Raw genomic sequence first — 26,739 nt, 5'->3', positions numbered from 1 at the left:
CTAAAGATCATTCATCTAGTTCCAACTCTCTACCATGGGCAGGGGCACCTTCCACTAAACTGTTCCTCAGAGCTCCATTCAACCTGGCCTTCAACACCTCCAGGGATGGGGAGTCCACATCTCTGGGTAACCTGTGCCAGTGTCTCACCACCCTTATAGAAAAGAATTTCTTCCTAATATCTAATCTAAACCTGCTTTCCTTCTGTTTAAGGCCATTCCCCCTTGTCCTATCACTACTGTCCTTGTGAAAAGTCCCTCTCCAGCTTTCCTCTAAGCCCCCTTTAGGAAGTGAAGGTGCTATAAGGTGTCCCTGGAGCTTTCTCTTCTCCAGGGTGAACAACCCCAACTCCCTCAGCCCATCTTCATAACAGAGGTGCTCCAGGCCCCTGTAATCAACTTAGTAGCCTCCTCTAGACATGTTCCAACAGACCTTCCTCTAAACCAGGCAACACCAAGAGACTACTGATCTACTAGGTGAAAACTTCCTTTGAGCAAGATAATAACTGACAAGACAAACTTTCAAAATTGCAAATATATTTCAGGTATATTAAATTTAAAGTATCTGTCTGCATCATCAAAACATCATGGTCAAAAGGCAGCAACCCACAGCTACTACATACTTACAAAGTACATGGGACAAAAAAGCCTATTAAGAAGAAAGACTGTTTTAACCAAGCCTTTAATGAAAACAGAATCAAAATGACTTCTCAGAATCAGGACAAAATCCAGAGCATCAGAGCTAACAGTTGGAACTAGGTCTGTGTATTGAGTCTTGCAAAACCATACCTGTTTCAGCTGTTCCTTGAGACGCTCCTCTGTCACACCAAGAGCTCTCATCCCTCGGGCACGACAAGCTGCCTGCAGTTCTTTAACAGTCAGGCTATCAACCCCCTCTTCAGCAATCATCTGCACAATGGAAAGGAAATCTGACCGTGTTAGAGCTCAAAACAGAGGCACCACCAGCACTGCACAGCCACGTGTTACAACAGCCACTAGAGGTGCTGTGCTAACATAAAACAGCCTCAGCTGCTCCCACTGCTCCAGCATGGCCAGCCAACCCCTAAGCTCATACTTCTACCAGCTCCCTTACAAATTATAGTTTCATAGAAATGTTTTATTTTGTGATAAAATTATTTTAATTTCAATTAGTGATAGATTAAAAAAAGATCATTTTTTCTTGACAAATAAGGACGCTTCTGATTTTAAGCTCTTCAAGCCTTTTTGTTCAAAGTTCTCAGAAAAGACAATTAAAACAAAAAAGGAAAATGCCTAGAAAAATGAACATACATATATTCACACACACTCATTACTGTTATGTGTCAAAATTATTACCCAGTGCCTATTCAGAATGACTCACCTTGTCATCTGCTTTTATGCTCCTCAACCTCATTGTCAGCTGGAAGCGGAGGAAGTTATTTGTCCCAATTGACTGAAGTTCCAACAACTTACAAAGTGCCACCAGCTGAGGCCTGGTCAGATTGTCCAGTGTCAACTCATCTTCAAACAGTTTAGAGAACCTTAAGATCTCCTCATTACTGGGTCTTTCACCAGTTTCCCTGATCTGTGAGAAAAAATCAAACACACACAAGGCTTTTCAAAGCAGATGTTATAGTTGGGCATTATTTTGAATAAAAACACTCTCCTCGTTTGTCAAGCACTTTGCAACAGTTTTGGGATAAGAAATAGCACATAAGGACAGAATGAAAGACATTTTAAAAAAAACCAAACAACTTACTTAGGCAAAAGAATTGATAGTGCTGACAGTTTCCAACAACACTGAATAATGTACTTAGGATAAAACTAACAAAACAAAAATTAGATGCACCTGTACACTAAGGAGCAGGTCTAGCTGACTTGCACTGCCATGAGATACCTCAAGGAAAAAAAAAAAAAAATATATATATATATATATATACACACACCTTTGAGTTAATAAATAGTTGCTGCAGGAGTTAGACTGGCAGATATTTGTTCTGGTACCATATTTACTAAATACAGAAACACATAAGATAAAGATGGGAAGATAAAGTAAGGATGGCAAAAATTTTGCAACACTTGTGTCCCCATGAAACACAGATTCAGACCCTTAACTACCTACTTCTCTTCCTTTGTTACAATACTCTGGCTTTCAATTCCTAGATGTTCTGCAGCACCTCAGTGCAAATGTTTTTGTACTTGAAGTTATTCCAAAGTTGAAAGCACTATTTGGGAAAGGACTCTGCATCTTTGTGATGGCACGTTCTATGTAACTGTTTGTACAAATGCAAAGTTAAGCTCTTAAGTGATGTGTTACCAGTGAATTCCCAATCATTAAACCCAATTACTGGAAGCTGAAATAACAGTTCAAAGAAGTAGGAGAAAAATTCTCAAGTCCCATCTGGTCACAGTAAAGCATTATCACCTATATAGATGTTCATTTTTCTATTTTAAGTATGCCACTAAAAGCTTATTAGTGACATCACTACATCAAAAATCTACAGAACTTACAATTATGTATTCCCAGTCTTAACATCTTCAGTCTAATCACAGATATAAAGAAACCCTTTTCCCAATACTTCTACATTTTTTAACTCTTGTAAAGAAAACATAAAACTAGGTGACATCAAGTACAGTTTGAAAACCTAACATTACCTGTACTGCCTGACCTATCATGCCTACCTGTTTTACCTGCAAACTCAAATATTTTAGTGAACAGCTACTGAGTACAGAAAAAGGTAAAAATCAGGAGATGAGATGGCCTTGAGCCCATTAACCTCCAGGATACTTTTGTAGCAAAGAAACCATCTTGAAGAAAGAAAGGTCAAAGGCCTTGTTGTTCCACTTTGCCAGTGCCTTCACCACAGGAGCCAAAAATGGCACTTCAAAAACACAGGAAGTATTTTTCTCCCTTGTTTAAAGATGAATTTTGAAAGAGCCAAGCATGTGTTTCTTGAAAGTACAAACTGAAGCTTTCTAGTACATCACTAGCTACAAAGCAACAGAGACAAATTCTGGAATTATGCAGCAGACACATTAAGCCTGCAATCAATGGCTCTTGCAGTATCAAATACTTCACCACAGAAGCCACTGTTAAAGAGAAGCAAAAAGGTGGGAAGCATTAAAGCTCCTTCTTGTCTGACATTTATTATCCGGTACAGCGAAATGAGATCAATGAAGTTTGTCTCTGTGGCACAAATGAGAAATATAAAGCTGTAAAAAGCACACCCACACATATGAAATGCAGAGCTTGAAACTTCTTTTTTAGTCATCAGAGGAACTTGGGACTTCCTCCAGCAAATGTGGAGTGAAACATCATTTATTTCCATGAAAATTAACGGCCAAATGTAAATTCTCAGTAGCAGTTCTTCCAGAAGAAAATTAAATTTTCTGAACATGAAGCATGAGTGGGCAAGTTCCCAGAGCCTGCAGGGGCAGCGCCTCAGCCACTAACTGCTGTAACTAACCACTTACAATGTTCTGCAGATTCAAAAGAACAGAAACAGATGACTGCAGAGAGACTTCAAAGTAGGGAACTACTTTGCAAAACAGGGACTTTGCAAGAAGTTACTGACTGGCAAAATTTACCACTATGATTATGTGAGGTGATCTACGTGGCACTATCAACATCATCTTATCACCCCACACTTCATACTTAGCCCTATCAACATCATCTTATCACCCCACACTTCATTCTTAACCCTGACATGTAGGAAAATCTTAATCTATTTGGAAGAGGTTGTAAAGTTCATGTCTGAAACCCCTGGGCTTATGTGCCTTTTTCTGTGCAAATACACATCCTCTCCAAAGGAGGGACCACTACCTTTCTTTCAACAAAACACTTGGTGATGCTGTTGGCTCCACCTCTTATTCAACAGCCCCACAATTACGAGAAATCAGAGCTAAGGACTGTCCTGAGAAGTCTAAAGAATGCATTTTTCATCTCTCCAGGGAGTACCTTATTCTCACCTACAGTTTGGTGAAACCTAAAGGCCATTAATGCAGGAGGCAGATGTCTGACATTTAAGTCTGTCAGCAACTGAACTTAAATAGGAATTTTGCACAACAACTACATTCTAGCTAAACTTCAGATTATACCACATTCTAGTCAGTATAGCAACTGTGCACTTAAAAACTTGTTTTTACAAGCAGAATTAAATTTGATCAAAAAAATTTAGTTTTCCCCCCATTAAGTTTCAATCAGTTAATTAGGAAAGAAGTCAGTTTTCATACTCTGTGCTGAAAAAAAAGAGGTCAAAACCTACATGAGTAACCACTGAGCACACCATGTTTCATGTTAGAGTTAACTTATTAAAAAATAAGTGAACAAGAAACAAATGAGCAGAAACATAGTGCTTCTAGAATTAGAGAGTAACAGCACCAGCTAGAACAGCAAAGTTAGTAATAGGAAAACTTCATCACACTGACAAAAAAGAAATTTATCCTAAAAAACTACTACATTCTGTTTCTTCAAGTTGAAAAAAAAATAAAGGCATGTGATGATTACCATAGACCAAAAAAACCCGAAGGTAGGTTTTGTAGGTTTTTGTAGGAAGAGAGAACATATTTTCCAAATTTTTTACCTTTTGAAAGAATGTTGAAAAATCTTTTGTAACATTTCCCTTGGCTGCTTTATTTTTTAAGGCCATCTCCTCAATGGTGTCTTGAAGGAATTTAGCCAATTCAAGCTTTACTCTCAATTCTTTCTTCAATCTTTCCTCCTGTTAAAAAAATATTTATTGTTAAAAGTTCCTGCCAGAAACACACGGACTAAACATCACTTCTGTCCCCAGACAAGTTATGTGGAGTAATTCTGGCCTTCTGCTATAAAACACACATTCCAAAGGGGCTTTCACTCTTCCCAAAGAACCCCAAATCACACTGAAGTGCTCACTGTGTGCTCTGAAAGTGAAAACTTGTGGGGCTCTTTTGGTGGGTTTATACAAAGCTCTAACAATTCTGAGAAAACATAAGCGGTAGAAATAAAGTTTAAACTAAAAATAGCGTAACAAACTATTTTAAATTTTAAGTATACATATGAAAAACTTTGTATCGAGGTTTAAGACTACAAATGTTACAATGTCTACTTCAATACAACCAGAAAAACAAAATAGCTTTAGTTCTCCTTTGTAGGAGTCACAGAAAATGGAAATGAGGATAGCAGAAAAGACAAGACAGGCTTTCAACCCTGACAGCTTAGCACCTGCACATATCAAAACCAGGATGGCACTGGTTCATTATTATATGTTCAAAAGCAAGATCTTCAAAATAAGGAAGATAAAAGCATTACCCCAATATTGAAAAAAAACCCCAACATTTTTAGACTTTTTCTAATTTTTTTACCAAGACATTTCTAATTTTTAAAAAAATATCACTGGATTATAAATTCAGACCTGCTTACCTTTTTAGACTTTGTCTCAAATGTAGAGGGAAGCATATTAGGGAACAACTTAAGAGCTACTGGAAGTAAAAATTCCATAAATGGGACAACAAGAAAAACTAAGAAAGGGACCAGGCGAAAAAGATCAGCACATATTCGAAGAAACTGGAAGAGAAAAAAAAATATTGATAAGCTAATATTTAAATACTTATTTTAAAAATGCTTGATTTGAATATCTAATTGTCACTTAGGCTCACATATATATATTTGCTATGAAGAAATTTTAAAATTACACAATAAAAGGATGTGACAAAGTTAGTGTTTTTTTTCAAGTTGCTACATACTAGAGAGTGCTGGAGTTTCACCAGTTTTCAACACTATAGAAAGTATTTCAAAAGCCTTACTGTGTCTCAATAGGATTATTGAACAAGTATCTCATTTAAACCTCTTAAAAGCACCTGAAAACAGGAGGTGGTCATTTGTTGTCATTAAAGCTGCTTAACTTCTTTTATGCATCTTTATTTGTGCTCCACCACTTCTTACATGCATGAGCTACTATGGAATAAGTAATCAAGAATAAAATGAAAGATCCCTCCCCCTCTGCCTTATAACAATTGTAATGTACATTTAAATCCAGGGTAATGAGCCCAGCTTGGTAGATTTTTTTTTTAAACCACTGCATTTCCAGAGCAGTGATCCTCTGAAGCAGGTAGCGTTCATGAATCTTGAACTGCATGAAATAAATACTGTCCTTGTGATTTCTGCACACTCACAAATATATAATTATATTAGGTTGTACAGTCTATTATTAAATCTTTCAGTAATTGTTGAAAGCTTCACAACTCAGCTTATATTGGGGAATAAAGATTTTCCTTGACTCTACCTCCTTTTACAAAGGAAAAAACTGGTTGTTGGGAATCCCATCAGCTCCTAAATCAGAGCTACACTCTGGTACTCCACTGCCACAGCACTGTCATTCCACATCAAGACTTGATAACCACAGCTCTGAGTGACAAAAACTGGCAGCATAAATGCAATTACAACAGTAAACCCATGCTGCCCAGTCCAGCCCCTCGCCACAGTTCATGGCAATCAAGGGGAACAGCAGCAACAACCAGCACAGATCCCATGTCCTCAGGACTGATTTGCTAGAATACAAAACCTGTAAAATTTCATTCAGAGTTTTCTTACCATAAAACCAGCCAAAATCTTAAGCACTACTATATGTGGAAGGAAGGCACATGCTCTACAGATTCAAAGTCTGGCATTTTTCTTTGTACATAAAAAAAATTCAGTTTCCCAGAAGGGATGCTTTGGTCCATTGTTTTGAGGCTCAAGGATTTTTCCATTCATTCCAACAATGGAAGGCAAATGACTACCATGGAGTTAAAAAAAAAAAAAAAAGTAAGAAAGTTTGGAAGAAAATTTTAAAACTCAGAAGAAAAGTAGATTTTCCCTAAAAAAAAAAGCCCTCAAAAGTTTCTACAGAGTACAGAGTTCCTATTTTTCCCCAGTCTCTATTCTCACTATTCTCAGATAGTGCGTGCAAGTATTTCTACAAAATCCATACCCAAGGGAGCAGTTTTACCACTGGATTAAGGCAACTTAATGCTAACCTGAAATGAGGTATAAGGAGCCATGAAGGTGCACTGGCAGTCACAGCACTGATCCAGCTAAAACTGACCCATAAATACTCACACGGACAGGGGAAAAAGGATCAGTACAAACCAAGCGGGGGTGGGGCGGGAAAACTTGATTTAAGCACCAAGCTTTTCACAGCAGCACTGTCCTGGATCAGCTTTCACAAATCATGGCACCGCACCCTCGGCTAACTCAAGGAAAACAGCTTTCTGCAGGAACCTAATACAATGGTGTACGATTACACACACAGCATTTGGCAGCACAACACCAGAACCTTGTGACTCCCTGTACCTGCTGCTACAGCTGGGTATTCCACTGTTCCCTCCTCTGCAGAGAAGAGTTTGTGAAGCTGGCAGACTTGCCACAAACTCCCTCGTGTTTGCCACCTCACTGCCACACCCTGAACCACCCCGCTGCAGGAGCCAGCACCAGAGCAGTTGGGTTTTTTTACATCAGTACCATGCTTTACTTCTTCCTGCCTTCTCTCCTAAGTGTAGATCTGTGACCCTGCTGAATCCAAACACTGACAGAAATTGTAGGAGCAGAATTTTGGAATTGACTTGTAGTTTACATAAGCAATAGGTCCCTTTGCATTAGCCGTGCTGCAACTGCTTGTTCATGTGGTTAGATTACTTGGATATCTTTCCATTATTGCCTCCAAAGAGGAAGGAAAGGGCAGGCAGAAATAACTCATTTGTCAGTCTGCATGAAGATAAGATTTCTCTAGGACTGTCAGCTCATGTGCAGCTTAATACTTTTAAAGCAGTATATACATCAATTTTTATTTTATATTTTTTAAAGTTCAGGAGGTAATCCAGCACCAAAATGTTAAGACTTCTTTAAATCAGTCAGTATACTACAATTTAAGGTTGAACTGATAAAAAAAATGAGCTGTGTTGAAACAAACTTGAACTAAGGTTTAAAAAAACCCAAAAGGGTTTTTTCAGCTGCAGCCTGGTTTGCTTTTCAGCGACCCTGGGTTCTGAACCTACCATGCCCTCAACTCCAGAGACACAATGTCCTCTTCCTCCAAATACAGAAAACAAAAAACTTCGATTGAGAAACTAATTACTGTAGTTATTAAAGCTATTTTCTCTACATCTCCTACACTGGAATTGCATGCATATAAACACATACATACATCATTAGATAAGAGATGTACACCAATGTAAACACTACTTTATATCTGCAAACAAATAAATGGCCATTTCATTTAAAAAGAGAATTAGTACTGAAAATGAACATTTGCACAAAAAGAAAATCTAGGAAGGCCAAATGCCAGACCACTACTTAAACATGAGCAAAACAGCTCGATCATCACTAGATAACAAAATCAAAAGGTAATCAAATTAATAAATTCATCAATTGATGGAATATTACTGCTGTTCATATAATTTCTCAGAAGTATGGCTCAGTAAACATGAAAGAGGCAGGAAAATCAATGGTTCCAATCTTCCCCCTGGAGAATTTCCCATTCTGTTTTAAACCATGAATTAATTTGTCTCGCTTGGCTTTTCAAGTTCCCCAAAGCTCTCACTAAACCAGTCCTGCAGTCCTCACCTTCCCCTATCCTCAGTTACTCTTTCTGGTACTCCATAATCCCCTCTCACGTCAGCAGAGACTGTTTTATTTATTGCTGAGGCCCATCTCAGCTGGATCAGCTGCCAAGCACTCTCTTGTAGCAGCCAAGGAAGATGGCAGAACTGAAGGAGCCTGAAGATGCTGAGACTATGGGGCAGAGGAGTCTGATAGGAAACCACACCCACCCAGAGACAGAAACTGCTACACCTGCCTGTAACAATTTTTGCTACTTGTCTAACCTTGTGAATTTAGGAAGAATTTTCGTACTGCATATAAGATGTCATGGGTGATGGGTTTTAATTACACACCAAGTTGTTGAAATGGGACCAACTTTTATCAGGAAATGATAAAAACAATGAGTAGATACTTGTATTTTTGATCATTTACTAGAAGTTTTGAGGGCAGAGAAGTGAACTCAGCACATTGTGTGTGCAGGTGTACAAACTGCAGAGAGCCACACTGCCCGCAGGCAGCACTGAGCACTTTGCCCCAGAGCACACACACCTTCTGCTCTCCAGCTCTTCTTCTAAAACATCTTTCCAGCAACAGCTGAAATGCCTTTTTTTTAATAAAGGGAGGAAGACAGACTTGAATTTTTAATCTCTATAAACTGCTTAAACAGCTTGTCCTTAAAAACAGTAAAATGAGAACTGTCAAATCAGCACATTTGATATTTTGCCAATGAACTGAAGTTGAATATCAATGTATTCTTTACCAGAAAAAAAAAATAATGATACCAGCTTAATATTTTGCAGTCTTTTCATAAATGAACCCACATCCAATGTTTTTAAATACCCATATAACTTTCCATTCTAATTAAATACATCTATTTCATCCAAAACCTGAAATTACTACTGAAATACATATATATTATCCAAATTTGAAAGCAATCACATTTTGCACTCCAGATTTCATTTCTGTTTTCTTTAAAATTATCAGTTGCATTTTTAGTTTCATAAATGTAAGCAACATGCCATAAATAAAGGAAATATATCTGGGCTAAAATTATTTCAGATACATTTATAAGTAAGATAGTACATCATCAATCATGCATTTCAGCCTGCAGCTTTTATCCCATTCAAAAGAACCCCATTAAGCAACAAATGGGAAGTGAACTGGCACAGATATAACCTTTACTAGCAGTATTTACTAGCAGTGTTTACTAGCAATGTTTCCCACTATTTTTCCAGCTGGAGTGAAAAAGCAGAGAAAATTACTGTATATGGCACATGGCTGGGAACTTGAGAACAAACCCCAATTGCTGCCCATGTGACAAAACAGAAGAATCCTCTGCCATTCCAACAAGAAAATAACAAATTTATCTTCAACAATGGGGAACATAGGAAAAAAGTTTTGGGGTAATACCCAAAAATTTCAGCATCCACATAGTGAAGAGGAAGGAAACACAGCAAGGAATTTTAATTCTAGGAACAGAAGACAACAAAAAGCAGTAACTCAGTTCTAATAAACAGAGCAATCACTGAGGACAGCCAGAGGAAAGTGGCCTTTACTCAGTACCTGTCTCCGCTCCCGACGAGACAAAGTGTTCCCGTGCAGGATTCTCCAGAGCATCCTCGCAGCTATTTTGGTGTCAATCCACAGCAACCGAAACCCGTGGTAATAGTGCTTCAGTTCATCCACAATCCTCTGCCCAAGAGATTTCTTTACAACTTCCACTTCTGTTGGACTATATACAGGACCTCCTTCTTCCAGCTTCTTGTTTTTGTCCTTTAAGGACTTGAGTGACTTTTCAACTATGGAGTCATCTTGAAGGGGACGTGAAGAATGCCACCACCTAACTGGAAGGTACTGGGGACCTAAAACACCCAGGGTTGCTAGTGGCGTCCATGAGCCAGAAGAGCTCGTGAGAGTGAAGTGTATTTGCTCAGATCCTTTAGTCCAACAACAATAGTGAGCTTTTTTGGAGTAGGCGTAAACAGGAGGGACACTAGTGCAATATTTAAAGTGTACAGTCCTTCAAAAGAAAAAAAGCATTCAAAAATTAGCAACAGATCACCAGCTATTTCTAGATATATATTTGCACAGATATATATATTTATGTATTTATAAAACACAAAATTTGAGAAATATCTACTGCATATTTAAGGGAAAAAGAATTTTTGATTATTAAAACCAATGTCTATACATGAAAAGAACACTTGGCTTTACTTCATGACAAAAAAAAAATTAACCTGCAGGGAATTTTCCATTATACGACTTTGAAAAGGTAGTTTATTTCACTCCAATTAAATAAAGAGCAGCCACCACATATGCTTTCCATTTAGAAAGCTAAACTTGAAAACTAATTGTAATTTCATAAAACTAAATGTAAATTCATAAGTAACATGAAGTCCCTTCTATTACTTCTCCTGTTTGTGCAAAACACTCAAAAAAAAAAATTAAGTTGTATATTTGGGATAGGTGCTGAGTCAGAGAATAAGTACCAGAGGAATCTGATTTCATTGAAGTTCCTCTCTTACTATCTCCATGCATCCAGTTTTCCTTATTCAGCACAACCTTTTGCAAAAACTTCCATCAGAGGACTGAGCTGGGACAGAGAGAAACAACCCTCTTCTACCTTGTTCAGAACTTTGTTCTTTTCTTTAATTAAATGTAAACTGCAGTTAGCAGGGAAGCACTGCTCAAACACCACTAACACTCCTTACATACACAGAAGAACCACTCATTATATGTAAGTAGGATTGTACATGCTTTTAATAAGATAGGACAAAAATAAAATAGTAGATAAAATATTTCATATAAATGAGTTCCATTAGTGTCCCTCAAACTGAAATACCAGCAGTAAGACATCTACAGGACAGAACTGACTGAGGTGTTTTCTTCATGGAGCCAGTGAAAAACAAAAACCATGCAAACAAAATCAGAATGTGCTTTTGTCTTCAGTCAATGAAGAGAAAATAGGTGAAAGTGGCTTTACAAGTCTTAGTAACATTCTAAGGAAGAAAATGTTTATTATACACTTAAAAGTGCCTCACTCACTCAATTTTCAGACAGAAACACTTTTTGAATTTAATTATTACACGCTCAAGAGAGTTTTAATTTACTTTAATGGTTCTGTCTACACAATGTTATTCAAATAGAGCTTCGTACAAAAAAAAACCCACTAAATTATTACTTTTTAAAGACACACTATTTTCTAGTTTAAACTGAAGTTTTAGCATCTGACCATTTAGTGGTCAGACAACTGCTGGAACATATACAGTTACACAAAACAGTCTCTTGGCTCACATTTGCACAGATATTAATGAATAAGAATTACAGTTTAATTACTTTAGGACAATAAGCTACATATTCAAAACCAGATTAAAACACCTGCATAAATCAATCCACCCTGACTCCAAGGCATTTCCCAAAAGCAGAGCTCCAGGCCTACAAGCCAAGTTCCACCTACATATATTGACACTCTTCTGCATGCAGAGAGGAAGAAAGTTCTGACAGCAGAACTGGTTCTGAGTCTGCAGGGAATAAAAATATTGCAAGAAATGTGCTTCTCTGAACACACTTTCACAAGAAGGATGTCAGACACACAATTCCTATCCCACCTGTCCTCAGTACTTATCACTAGAGTCCCCTGCATTCAGATCTGTGTCACGTGGGGTGTGGGCATTAGTTTGTTATATTATAAGTGACAACATTATATTAATAGCAGCTTTGATTGGGGAAAAAAACCAAAACAAACCCACAACAAAAAAAACCCAAACCAAAACAAACAAAAAACCCCACCCCAAACCTTCTCAATAGAATTAGATTTTCTGTCCCAATATTCTGCTGTTCATTTCATTACAGAACCATAGAATGGTTTGGGTTGGAAGGGACCTAAGGATCACACTGTTCTGCCACAGGCAGGGACTCCTTCCACTATACCAGGTTGCTCAGAGCCCCATCCAGCCTGGTCTTGAACCAGGGATGGAGCATCCATAAATTCCCTGGGCAACCTGTTTCAGTGCCTCACCAGCACAGATCAAAGAATTTCTTCCTTATATCTAATCTAAACCTAGTTTCTTTAATTTTAAAGCTATTCCCCCTCACCTTGTCACTCCATTCCATCGACAAAAGTCCCTCTCCAGCTCCCCTGTAACCCCTTTAGGTACTGGAAGGTGCTGTAAGGCTTCTCTGGAGCCTTCTCTTCTCCATGATGAAGAACCCCAATTTTTTCAGTCTTCATAGGAGAGGTGCTCTAGCCTAACAGGTTTAAAACCATAATTTTCCAGCTTCCCAAGAGAGGTCTTATACACTAACACAATAAAAATCGATATTTGAAAAGGTTTTATGTATTTAAAAAAATTAATCATCATTAATTCTACAGCAAGTGATATGAAACTAACATGTCTAAAAAAGAATTGGTTTGTTTTGTATTAGAGGGTTTTGTCTAGGGACACATCCTTAAGTTAAAATGAAAACTCAGGAAATCAAAGAATAGACCCTGTATCCTGAGAAGTTAGTTTATAAACACAGAACAGAACCAGTATTTTAACATTCCAAGGAAAGGCGTTTGGAAATTCTTATCTACAAGTATGCCTTGTGAGCCAAGGCAGGAACAGAGAATGGATTCTGCCAACATTCAACTCCTTCAGCTCCATAAGGGCACACAACAGCTGGATTTGTTTTCAGAAGAGGACACCATCACCCAAGGCTGCAACATACAATAAACTCCTTTCTTTGGTTTAACAGAGATCCCACTCAGATGCTCTGCACTCTTATCTCTCAACTGTGATTTTCAACTAGCTGCAACTGAATGTTTACTCTGTGGAACTCCATGGAGAAAGTATGCAAGAAGCTCTTCAGATCCCATTAGGACACCTGCAATCAGCCAAGATAGACACTAATATTCTACTGCTTTCACATCAAAAGTGAAACAAAAAGGGAGGAAGTGGGCAAAAGGGGGAAGATTTCACTTTCTTTCTCCCACACACAACCAACCAGGTGAAGCAAGTAATACTCAGACTTCCTTTAATCTGTCACGAACACAAGCTGGAGCTAACATTTCAGCACTTTGTCTAGATTTAAACCTACATTCTATGACAGTATACTAATTGATAGTTCAGAAAAATGTTCATATTTACTCACATTTTGTTTGCCAGCCTCAGGGATGTGCAGCTAAGACATGCCCGATCTCCCAAGTTACCTAGAAAAATACCAATAATTAGCACCTATTCTGAAATTCAGGAAGACATTTATCCACGTAGTGAACTGCACACAAATATGAGTGAAAAGATTAATCTTTACATAGAAATGACTGCGTTTGAAAGCACAAAAAAGGTGTTGCTCAACATTCAGAGTTGAATTCTGTGGATGTCTGAGGTTGGTTTCCTCTTGTTCAACTGTCTGAAGACAGGTTTCCAAGTCCCTCAGGCAAGAAACTGTACTGCAGAGGAAATTCACTGAAAGCAAATGCAATTTTTTAACAGCTCTATGACAACATAGTATCAGATGATCCAAATGGAGCCCCTGCCAAGTGTTTAGGATTAAAAAGGCTTTTTGGTTTTAAGCAAAACAAATAAAACACAAGCAGGAACCTAAAGAGACTTCACTAGAGAGGAGGAACCAGAACCACAACACCATTTCAATACATTGCTGCCCATTTTGATTAGCACCTGGTAAAAATAGCTCTGCCCCATGATCTCTCTGCAAAGGATACAAATTGTCTTGAAGGGAGGGGTGAGAGCCTGACCCAAAGCATGTGAGAAGTTAACTTTCCAGAAAATATTGTATCCCTCAACATGAATTTTATTTGAAACACTACTTCAGGATTAGTCCTAATAGCATCTAATAAAGTCCAAAAGTGGGGCTGACACCTATATATGAGCACCCTCTATCCAGGTACACAGACAAGCAGCATCCATTCTGGAAATAAATTGAGAAGATCCTCAAATCATGAATCATCTAAGTCATGTGCTTCAGTAAAGGACCATGTCCGAAAGTCTTCCAACCACAGAAGAAGCATAAACCACATAAAATGCTACCAGTCTACAGTCACTGAAAGTCATCCCTGATTTCACTAGAAAGGAATTCATCTTCCTAAGGCAACTTAAAAAAATAAATCTTGTATTAACATCTTGCTACAGTAACTCAATGGGTAGTTACTGCCAAGAGCAAAAAGACTTCTGGACAGATCATAAAAAAAAAAATCACGCAAGCAAGGCTTCAAATGTGTTGACTGTTTTTAGTCAATCTTTCCAGAATTCACTGTAACCAAAGTAAAACTGGAAGGCTAGACAGAGTAGGCATACTGTGGTTGGCTTCTCCCATCTGGAACCTACCATTTCTGGTCAATCCTAAGAGCCAGCAGGATATAAAAGTTATTTGAGAGGTCCATAGTACCCTTTCCCACCATCAAAGCCAAGAAGAGGCCTATGACAGAACCTAAAGTAGACATCTGTATCATCTATGAGACACATGTATCACCTACATGACACCTATGAGAAAACACAGCTCCCAGTGCTGATGGCCAAAAGCCCTCCCCAACAAAACACCCTAATTACTAGGGAAAAGAGATGCTGCCAAAATCAAACGGGACAATCAGAAGGTATAGAAGATAAGTGAACTTATCTGAGGAAAATCTTGATAATCAAGGGATGTCCCATGCTAAGTGGGCTCTGAAGAAATTACAACAAAAGCTGTGGCATTACTAAGTCAAAGGATTTACCCATGTCAAGTGGGTAAACACACACTGTCATGGCACTTTGAGCCAGGGAAAAACTGTCTATTTCTGGCTCAAAAAGCAAGCCCTGAGAATCTGTGAAGGCATTGTGATACTCTCCAATATTTACAGAAAGAACAGTAGCTAAATAACAACCCAAGAGGCCAAGCCAGAAGGAGATCCCTGACCTCAAGGAGCAGCTGAGCAAAGCAGAGAAGTGCTCAGTGTCTGGAGGGATAAGTCACAGCACAGTAATCTGTCTCAGCCGAGTGCCAGGAAACCCACAAAGCCTTATGTGCCTAAAGGAAGGGTCCTGCTACGAGAGGACATTGCCTGCTATGGACAGTGCCCCTAGAACAGGAGGGATGATCTGGAACTCAACTGGCTTGGAGTTTCTCAGATAAAACTCCATAGCAGGCAAGACACTTTCATCTCACTTACCTTCTTTCCAACCAGGCCTATTAAATGTTAAGGAAGGGGTCAAAGAACAAAATTCCAAGGTTACCATAAGAAAACATGCTGAGCTTCTTGTTGTACAGCACATTCAGAGAGTGAACAGGCTAACAAAAAATGTTAATTCCAACTTTGCCAGTTCTGACCAGAGCTCTTTAGGTTCTGCAGTGTCTCTTATAACCATACACCTACGGGTAAACCAGCCCTGAAATAAAAGATATACTTCCTTCAAAAAGGGGCAAAGTCCACAATCCTTGCTTCTGGGATAATACAGACATCCAAAAGCATCTGAACAAGGTGAACATTGCTCAACACTGCTCATTTAAGAAACCTGCACTGGCTTAGTAAGAAAGAAGGGCAGTAGTGCCAGAGAAGCTGTATGTTAACATGTTCCTCATGGAAAAGTAGTCACGGGAAACTTCATACATTAAATTTAATGAAGCATGAAACCCAAAGTTTTTAATGTAGAATAGCCATACTGTTACTATGCTTAGAATTCTTAAAAATAAAATGCTATCATGAACTAAGTCCCTAGAGAAGTGTAAGCTTGCAGTACTTAACAGTCTGATCTTCACAGGAATAACGTTTAGGATTCTTAGAAGCACTTAGCTTTAACTTAATCTTAGACTACTTACACGTAAAGCAAAGAAGATGAGCTAAGTAAAGCAAAACAATACAGAAAAAAATACAACATACAAGAATGTGTTAATAATAGATTAACACCCCAAATAAAAGTATTAATTGTATCATTACCACAGTGCACCACAGCAAACTAATTATTTGATTCTATCACAGCATTTCAGCTTAGGTTGTCTAAGATTTATAACAACCAAAATTGCAGTGATCATTAGCAGTACTTTTTATGCTATGCCACAAGAATAATCAAAGCACCCATCTAATTTGAAGGTACATGGATGTGCTTTTTCCCCATTTTAAATAAACTGGGTGGTTAGGATACCCCAGGTTTTTGTTCAGGATACTGTCCAGGCTTAACCTAAATAAATGACTCTACAACAGTAGCTCACAAAACCTATCAGTCAGAGGAAGATACCACACTTGAGTGACTATTGGTAACCAAGAGGACAGCTGTTCTTTGCAATGCACAAGCATCCCTATAGCTCATCAGGTCTGCCTGGATGTGAGCGTGCAGCTGCTCTGCTCTCAGTGATAGCACTCCCATGACAAGTCCCCGCTCACCCCTGCCATTCCAGCTCAGGGCCCTCCCTGTGTCAGTGACAGGCAATTCCTCACTCACCCCTGCCATTCCAGCTCAGGGCCCTCCCTGTGTCAGGGACAGGCAAGTCCCTGCTCACCCTCTGCCATTCCAGCTCAGGGCCCTCCCTGTGTCAGGGACAGGCAAGTCCCCGCTCACCCCTGCCATTCCAGCCCAGGGCCCTCCCTGTGTCAGGGACAGGCAAGTCCTCACTCACCCCTGCCATTCCAGCTCAGGATGTAAAGAGCAGCCACAGGCCCCGAGTACCTCACAAGTTATCAGTTATTTAATTTTGTTGCCACAAAGCTTCACCAACCAGAGATATTTAAACTGCCAAATTATCTTCATTATTAATCAGTATCACACAATGCGCTTCCGTTTTATTTTCCTAAGCTTCCAAAGCCATTTGGAAAAAGGCAAATTCATATTTCGTCCCTAACACAGACTAAGAAAACACCCCCTTGTGCTTTCATAGAGAGAAGAAGCACATGACTAGTGACAGTCCCACTTCACACCCAAGCCGCGCCGAGAGCAAGGCAGGCAGGACCGAGACGTAGTAACTAACGCGTTCCTGCACTTTAACAAAAAGCACGTGTGTTTTTCCCTTCCCCAGCCAGCCGGCATTTCGGAGACACGCGTGTCCCACTGCCCTTAGGGTAACTCATCCCATCCAACCACGCTGCCGCGGAAGCACATGCGAGGAATCCGCAGCAGCCGCCGAGCGTGGGCCGGGCCGGGAGCAGCGCCAGCCCCGGCGGACAGAGCGGCGGGGACCCGGCCGCGGCCCTTCCCTCCCGCAGCGGCCTCTCCGCCCACGCCCGGAGCCCCCCAGACGTCTCCGGCCGCTCTCCCCCCCCGTTACCCTCCCAGCCAGGCCCAGCGGGCCGGAGCCGGCGGGCGGCCCGCGGGGAGCCTCACCGGGCCGCGGCGGGCGGCGCAGCGCTCGGGGCAGGCGGCAGGCACGCCGCCCGCAGCTCTGCAGCAGCATGGACGCCATAGCGGCGCTCGGAGGGCGGGCGGGCGGCTCCGGCCCCGCTCCTGTCCCGCCGCCCGGGCCGCGGCGATCCCCACACGCCCAGCAGCGCCCGGGAGCCGCGTTCGCCCGGCACCGCCCCGCGGCGCCGGGCACGTCGGGAGCCGTAGTCCGGAGCGCACGGTGAGAGCGGCGGTGGCGCCGGGCGGCGGGGATGGCGTCACCGAGGGGCGGGCGCGGCTGCGGCTCTTCCCCACAGCCGCCCGAGGGGAGCTGCGATGGCCACCGGGGGTGGATGTCCCTGTGCTGGGGTTTCTTTTCCTGAGCGCGGCTCGCTCGCAGGCCATGGTCCCGCCAAGCTGGGAAGGCCGCAGGCCGTGCCTGCTGTGAAGGGCGTGCACCGGTGCCTCACGGAGCCGCCCAGAGCGCTGTGGCCATACATAACCCCGGCGAAAAGAACAGCGCTCCAGCAGCGCCCGGTGCTCTCCTCTTGGGCAGAGGTTGGATCGGGTGATGCCCAGAGGTCCCTCCCAGCCCTCTCGGCCCTGTGATCCCGCGCTGGGTGCGGCCGCGTACCCGCACGCCAAGGCTGGCGGCAGCATTCTCCTGCACACACGTGTGTTGCTTGTGGATCTCGGGGTGTGGCAGAAAAAATGGCTTTCTGGTGGAGCTGCGATGGTTTTTAATAGGAAATAGCACATAAATCGGTCAGTTGTCAGATGTGCCACACTAGTGCTGGTTAATAGTTGGACTACAAGCAGTATGATATTCTTCACATGCTAGTCGAGTCCTGGCCAGCAGTAGGATCTCTTATCAAATATTTCAGAACTCAGTTTAACGCAGTATTATCTGGTACTTTCTTTGTTTTTAACTGTGTTGGTAGATGCAGTGAATAACTGCAGAAATTAAAATTTAATCCGAGAACAGTGACATTTTACAAACTGTGTACATGAGGTTTGGGTGTTAATGCCTTCCTTGTTCCAGAAAAAAATGGGGGAAAAGCTGCTGGGACTGTCTGTGGACAAGATGGCTGCCAGCCCTGCCAACAAGATGGCTGCCCCAAGGACAGGGCTCCAGGGGGACAAGGGAGCTGTGGGACCAGACCTCTTCTACCTCACAGGTAACTCACAACACCAGGCACTTGGTCACCTCTACACCTGCCTCAACCCCAAAGAAAATATATGTTACTTGACCTTATACATAAGGGGTAACATTAGAGTTCAGATTTGACCCAAAACATGACTGAAAACAGTGTCTCATAGCAATAAAAAGCAAGTGAGTTTGCACTTTATCTGCTCATGCTTAGGACTAGACAAATGCACGAAATTAGTTGGTAATTTTATGGAGTTCTTTTATGTTTTTAAAGAAGATGCTCAGGGTTTCTCCAAAGTACAAAAAAATTTAGATGAAATTTATATTACTTATATTTAAAATTCAAAAGTATTCGTGAAGATGGACTATGCAATTGTCTGAATATAAAAAAATCACAACACTTTTCTAACTAAGCCTGTAGAAATCCTAGTGTTATTTACATTTAGTGATAATTAACAAATTAATGGGTATTACTATTTATATACTTATTAAAGCTGCTTTTAAAATGTTAGGCTCCCAAATGTACTGCAAGATTTTTAGCCAGCTGTGTTTGTTTTACAAGTATTTAAATATGTACTGCATTTAAATGGTTAAAATTATTTAAAACGTGCAACTTGACAATAGTGCTTTAGGTTAATGGCATAAAAAAACCCAAATGAACAACATCTTCCCAATCTCCACATCTCTCACTAGACTGCGTTTGTATCTTTCTCTTGTTATTCTTTTTTTCTTTCTGGTTGGCTGATAACAAAACCAAATGAAATGGGGCAACTAATGGCAGTTCCTCTAACAAAGCTGCTTAATTATGTAGAAACATTATATGAAGCCTATACAAGAAGAATAATATGCTGTGAAGTCATTAAACTATTGACAAGAGGTTTCAGACAGCAAACAGATGATTACAGAGGTCTCAATACATTTATGCAGACAAGTAACCAGCCTTTCAATAGTTTCATTAAATTCATTAGTATTCAGGGTAGCAGACAATGTAGATGCATGGGTCTTTTCAGAGCTGAATTCGTTATGTTTTTGTACAGTCTTTTGTTCCAGATTTGTTTGTACCTGGAAGTTACAGGGTTTGCTACTGTATATGAAAAGGATTGATTATACATTCTGTGAAAATTTCCCAAATAGATACAGTTTAAAAATACTAATTGATTGTGTTCATTTACCAAGCATTGTGAAGTAATGCTTAAGAAAAGACTGAAAATTAAAAATTTTCAAGTATTTGTACAAATTGCTCCCACAGGAAAACTGAGTGACTGTAGGTGGCACATGGGCCTTCCACAGGAGTCAGTTTTTGTTTTAAAGAAAAACACCTTCTACAGGAGCTCACAGAGAAAACACTTATTCCTCAGAATAAAACACAATACCACATAGTTACTAGCGTTTTGGAGTTCTGTAAAAAAAAAATAAAAAAAATCAACAGCTACACAGCCATTTTAGACCTGGTTCTTAAAGCAACGATACTGTTTGGAAAAGTCGTCAGCCATCTTGCTGAAAAATCTGTTTTCCAGCAGGAATAGGATGAGAGAGTCTAAAAGGAAGAAATACAAAGCCTTCTTTCTAAATGGATATAATAGGGATCTGAGAATCATTAAAATAAATGTAATATTTGAACAAAACTAAGATTACTATTTCATGTTAAATATTTTTTTTTGCCTGGATATTAAATAGAAGCAAAAGCAAGGTAGGAGTTGTCTAAGCCAATTCAAAACAACCTCCAAATATAAGGAAATTTTGATGGTTTTTATAGGCTGTGTGGGTACTGAAATGTGTATTTTATTCCTGTATGAGCAGAGCCCAGTGATATCACAGAGGCAGGACTGTTTCACTTGTCTGAGAGAGGTATGATGCATAAGATCTATAAAAGCACAGAACAACCCTAGGGCTCTGCAGTGCCTGCGCAGACATGACAAAGAGCAGATGAATCTGTAATTTTTATTGAGGCAGTTTGGAAATCTATCTAGAAATTGGGGGGCAAGTGTTTATATGAACAAGGAGGAGAACTGTAAGTTGGTCACCCCTTCCCTGAAGACAGGGCCCAGGAAGCTCTCCTAGATCCTGTTGATGTTTTTGAGGATTGGTAGCAGCTCCCCCCACGCCCAGCTTGAGGTGCCCTGTAGCCTGTGACAGTGGCTGTGTGACAGTACGGAATCTGTGACACTCCTGCCCGGGACACAGCCACGGGCTGGGTTCCCCAGTACGCCCCGAGGACAAACGGAGCTGGCAGGAAGGGCTGCAAGATGGGATTCAGGAGCGGGAGGGGGGCAGTGTTTGGTGCTCTGGCTGTAAGTGGGAGGAGGCGGGGGCGTAATTAACATCTGATGAGCTGGGAGGCACCTTTGCCATTTCACTGCTGCAACATGGTGTTTGTGTACACAGTGTGACTCAGTAAGCTACGTGCAGTACAGGTCCATAGACAGTCCTTCAGAGTAGAATTATGCTTTTAGGCTGTAGAATCTGTTTCCATGGCAACCCCCAGGTTGTCTCCCTGAATAGGTTTAACAATACAGGATTAACCTCATCTTTATTCACCAGTGTTCAGCGTAAATGTGAAGAAAGGGGGGGGAAAAAGGCATTACTGTGGAGCAAGTTGCATTAAGTTTCTACTCCAGGGAGAAAGGCAACAGATTATTAGTAGTTTTTTTAAAGAAAATACTTCCATTCATGGTCAGGGATTTTTAGGAGAGATTCATGGGATTCTGAAGCCTGTTGCTCTGTCAATGTTACACCCAAAGGTAAAAGTTCAAGTGGTGGCTGGATTACAGATTTGCTGTATGTACGTCCAGGTCACAAGTTCACTTCTGTCTGTAAATGTGCCAAAACAAAGCAGCCCTGGCTACACATTAGCACAGAAACAGGCTGCCCTGGGTGCCTTTTCAAACACTGCCCTAAAGAACCACACAGAGAGTACCTGGATGGAAATTATGTGCTTCAGTCATTCCCCTTCAAGGATAATTAACAACCTGCTCAAATTCAAGTCAAAAAGTGGTATTTTAAAAGATTGCTTAGGCATGATCCAAATCAGCAACACAAAATGCCATACAAATAACATATTAGGTTGTCATTAGTTAAATTTGGCATGCAGGTGGGCCAAGAGCACAGCTGGGGGAGCAGAAACAAGGTAATTTTGAAAATCTTTACAAATTGAGGGAAAAGCATTTGCAGTTCAGAATGAAAACCACTGAGGTTCTCCCTTTTCCCAGCAGATGGAGCTTATGTGAAACAGGAGAAGCTGCACAAAGAGAGACTGGGGCACTGGAGGAACACATGGGGAGAAAGCCACAAGGTTCTGGCCAAGGCAGGGTCAAGCAGAGGGAGAGCAGGCAGTGTTCAGGCTATTTGCACAACTAAAAAAAAAACGTGAATGTAGCCATAAAAAGCAAATTGATTTAGAGAAATGAGAAATACAGAAGGAGAGGAAAAAGGAGTCTCTAGTGTTACAAACACACCTGTTAGCTCCAGCTGATAAGAGAAAGACAGATTTTGTTGCAAAATCATCAGTGCTGTATTTAAGTAACCTGTTGTGCCTCCAAATGAATAAGTTTGATTTTATGAATTACAGGAATTAAAACTATGCATTTAGAGTTATTCTTGATCTCCAAGATTTTTTAGGCTGTAGGGTTTGCAAGTTCCTGTCTGTAATCAGAAATGCAGAAAGCCAACAATCTTATGCTATTATCTGCCTCTCAGAGTTAGGTCTTTAAGAAAACACCAAATGTTGTATTATTGTCAATAAAATCCCTAAATCTGCCACCACTGCTTTTATGCACCCATCAAGAAGCAAAACAAGAAATGCATGTGACTGGGGAGGCTGTCCTCCACCCCATCCCAGATTTTGTAGACCTGTTCCTGCACTCCTTGTATATCACAAAATTCTTGGTAAAGTCAAGGAGTGTTATAGGAGTACTGGAAAGACAGGAGGTCCCTCCAAAACAGATACCCTTCAGTTTGTGTCCATTAAAGAAACACCATTTTAGGAGCATTTTTACCTTTGTATTCTAAAAAGGAGAAAAAGTGCTATTTCCAAGGGCCATTTTAATGGCAGCAATGTAACTTACTTTAGCAATTTTGCAAGGCTGAGGCTCCTTATGGTAAGTACTGGTTTGGAGGGGAGCAGGTTACAGCCAGCACATGCACACAGCTGTATATGACCTGGTGCAGGCAAAATGCAACATTGTCCCATTGTCCCCCAGGCATATTCGTGCTTTCTCTGCCTCAGAGGAGGTGAGCAGAGCTAAGCATTTCTGTTAAAAGAGCAAATGAAAAATATTGAAGATGGATATGTTCATTTGCTGAAGCCTGATGCTTAAAATTCCTGTGTAGAATTTAGCCCCCTCGGGCCTCTGCTGTCGTTACCTCTTTCTTGCTGGTTTTGATGATGATCTTATCAGTCCTGGCTCATATTTTCCCTTACAGTCAGCCTGAATAACCCTACCAGAATGTGTCTTTCCAACCTTTGAATTCACTCTCTTATTTGCCTTTCAGCTTTAAACCTTCTACCTTTCATACTGCAGACCAAGCCTGTAACACAAATCTCACACTTTTCCATCCTGTTCTCCTTGACCTGACTGACTCTCCTATCTTCCACACTGCTGTACAATGACCTCCCCATTCCAGCATGCAAGCCCACAGCCCCTCCTTTATTCAAGTCAGAGAGCTGCTTTTCTCAAGAGGCCTCCCCACAGAGATAATGAAAAGCAGATTAAGAGATTTAAAAAAGGAGTTGGTTCCTTTGGAATGGTCAGTGTACTTTCCCTTTCTACAACCATGCTCTCTACTGTAAATTTTCCAAATCAGTGTTTGTCTGGATCTCTGTGCCTTGACCTCAGCAGGACCTAAGCTGTTGGGCCCCAATTCTACACATGCAAATGCATGCCATGTCCCTTTGCTGTCAGAGACATTCACACAGCGTGGTGAAGGATCAGTGCAGTTATGTACTTGTAACATCAAATCCTGTTTCTTGCCAGATAGCATCATAAAAGGCTTGGACAGAGATAAAAATTAACATTTTAGTCTTTGTTTTTGTGAGACAGAAAGAATGGTAACCTCTAAGTCAAGTGAAGTGACAGCTCTGTTGACAAGACTTGATTTGTAGCTATATGAGAATCTTGAGGGGAAATACCTGTTAAAATGTGATGTGAAGCTATAGAAAAACAACAAAGAGCCATCAGCACAAGTACATCCCAGTGGTGCTTTGCCAGTATCCTGCCTTTTTCTTGTGTAGCTGAATTTCAGGCACCAGAAACAGAAGACGCTTTGTCTGGGCTTTCCCATGTAATCAGCAACCTCACTCCTGCCTGTCTTAGGCCTCTATTCACTTTATTATTATTATAGTATCCCCTAGAGACAGACTTGGGAGGCATTCACCCCCAAACATCCTGTTACCTTCAAGCAATTAGGTATTTTCTCAGTAACACATTATATGCTTTAATCCTGTTGCATGTGTGTACAAAGCGTGGCTAGCAAGTTGTGTATGTAAGAAAATACCAAGTTGACGTAAAAGAGCTTTGCCATTGGATTTGATCAGTATCCAGGGGAAGTAAAAACCTCCAAAGCAGGCACTCTCCTCTGAAAGCAATTTCAGGAGGGAATTTTGTGTACAAACTGAAGGCTTATCTGGGGTCTGCAGATATCTAGGAGTTCATCAGCTGGATAGAGCGAGAGGAGCTCATTGGGACTAATCTGTGCAGGAGGTAAAAGTGAGCCATCCAGCCTGCTCATCAGTCAGGGTGGCAAGCCTCACACTCATTCCTATATGACACATATCAATCATTTTCTTTTCTAATCACTCATTCAACAGCTGAAAAAGGAAATATGCCCAACAGATATCAACAAAAAGCTGGCTTAGCCAGCAGAGCTTCCCTGTTGTGCCAAGGGAACAACCTTCTCCCCTCTGCGAGGCCTCTCCTCGCAAGGAGCAGACATCTAACTCTCCCTGAAGCCTCTTTCAGCGTGCCAGCTGGGAATCAGGGTCCTGGGCACAATCCCAGCACCTGTGCCTAGTTTTCTTACAGAGCACAGCCAGCTGGTCTGCTAGGTCTGCAAATGTCCTGTATTCCCTATTTCTTTTCTGTGGATTGCTTTGGATAAGCAATGCGAATGTGTTGCTTATATTTGGATTTTGCAAATTCATTGCTTTACATTTACCTTAACCTGATTTGTTTAAGGATCATATCAGGCCACTGATAAATAAAGTCATGCCATGTTTTTAATAATTATTAAACCAGGGTTGTTGAACCAGTAGTCCTCAGAACCTCCTGTAGTATTTTTGAGGGAAGTTGAAGGTAAGCAGGATGTAACCACAGGCCACTTTGGAAACTATGACATGGAGTTTGTGAGGAAGAAGTGTTTTTGATGGCTGGTGTTTGTCAGCAAACTTTTCTGGCATTGCACATGGTAGCAGAGACTGTATTTGACCCTGAGGGTTCACAGGCATTAGATAATTTGTTTGGCTCTTACTTAGTTCATGGCATGTTAGACTACTCATTTCTATCTGTGACACCAAACTATCAACTGCAAACTTCCTGTGTGGAAATAATTATGCATCTTTTCCAAGTTCATAGTATGTTCTTCTGTTTTCAACAGTTCTTATGCAGAAAGGCAAGGTTAGAGTTAAGACCACTTGCATTTCTAATAGCTTGACTCTGAAAAGCCTCCATATTATTCAAAAATCCTAGTATCAGTGGAGCCAGAGTGGGGTTAGAATTCTGTTCTGCAACAGGAAGGGGACATACAGAGGTCTGGAAAATTATGAAGGTGGGAGGAAAATTAATAAAAAATGGTTTTTATTATTGCTGTTCATAATGCCATATTAATTAAACCAGTTTATCTGGGAGCAGGGTTTAAAAAAGAACAGAAGGAAATATATTTTCATATAAACTCATTGCCACAGGACGTTCTCAAAATATAAATAAATAAGCTCAACAAGAAAATAGATACACTCAAGGGATCTAGGCTTAATGAAGTCACTGACACATGCTTGTCTAGCTGCAGTGTCCTCTTTGGAAATTAGGAAATCCCTAAACTGCTGATTTTTAGAAGCATGAATGACACAAATGGGTAGGAGCTGCTTTTCCTATAATCTGTTTCCAATTCTAAGCATCCATTACTACTTCCTTTCTTGGCTTCCCTTGAGGAAAGGACATGCCTAAGCCTGCTTTGAATGTTAAAAGCTTCCTCTGTTCTGCACAAATAGAGGTGAGAGTAAGAGACCATAACTGATTACCCATGGGCAGCTAATAAAGCTGTGAGAGACAAGTCCTCACCTGGAACCATGGAGGTGTTTGAGGTGGACCAAAGGGTCCCTGTCAGGGGGTCTCAAGCCCTTGACTGAGTCGTGCATGGCTCCCCCCATGCTGGGGGCCTATGGCAGTGTAGTCCTAACAAGCACTGCACACTTTCTGCCACCCTTAAACTCCACATGTTCCTCTCACCAACAGAACAAACAGGTTAATAAAGGTGGGGATTTTTTGTGTAGAAACATAATGAAAGCCAGGTCAGGAAGGGAAGAGATCTCAGTCTGCTTGGTAACTTACACAGAATGAAACTCTACCAAGGAAAGGAACATGTAGCTTCCCTTGCCTTCTTACCACAGGGTTTCCCCTTTGCACTTTACCAAGTCCAACTTCTGCCATAATCACCCTGGCAACAAGTTACAGTCGATCTCCCTCTAGTGGGTAATTAATTACCCATAAAAGCCACAGCAAGACTGAGGTGTGTTAAAAATCTGCCTTCCTTCATCTCCTTTCTTCAGCTGGCTTTCT

At 40.8% G+C, this 26,739-nt stretch overlaps 1 protein-coding gene across 1 annotated transcript in view; it reads right to left on the bottom strand.

The window, feature by feature from the left end:
* The window catches only part of LETM1 (leucine zipper and EF-hand containing transmembrane protein 1), a 28,806-nt gene extending 10,877 nt beyond the window's left edge, over window positions 1–17,929 (bottom strand). The window contains exons 1-7 of the mRNA XM_066548727.1: window positions 17,824–17,929; window positions 13,667–13,724; window positions 10,097–10,553; window positions 5,378–5,521; window positions 4,560–4,697; window positions 1,358–1,561; window positions 787–906 (exon numbers count right to left, since the gene is read on the bottom strand). Coding sequence (XP_066404824.1) covers window positions 787–906; window positions 1,358–1,561; window positions 4,560–4,697; window positions 5,378–5,521; window positions 10,097–10,553; window positions 13,667–13,724; window positions 17,824–17,902 — 1,200 coding nt within the window. The 5' untranslated portion in view covers window positions 17,903–17,929. The remainder of the gene's footprint in view (window positions 1–786; window positions 907–1,357; window positions 1,562–4,559; window positions 4,698–5,377; window positions 5,522–10,096; window positions 10,554–13,666; window positions 13,725–17,823) is intronic.
* Window positions 17,930–26,739: the final 8,810 nt, after the last annotated feature.

This window comes from Molothrus aeneus, chromosome 4 (assembly GCF_037042795.1).
Source record: "Molothrus aeneus isolate 106 chromosome 4, BPBGC_Maene_1.0, whole genome shotgun sequence".
Lineage (NCBI taxonomy): Eukaryota > Metazoa > Chordata > Aves > Passeriformes > Icteridae > Molothrus > Molothrus aeneus.
This window is presented reverse-complemented; position numbering and strand designations above follow the sequence as displayed.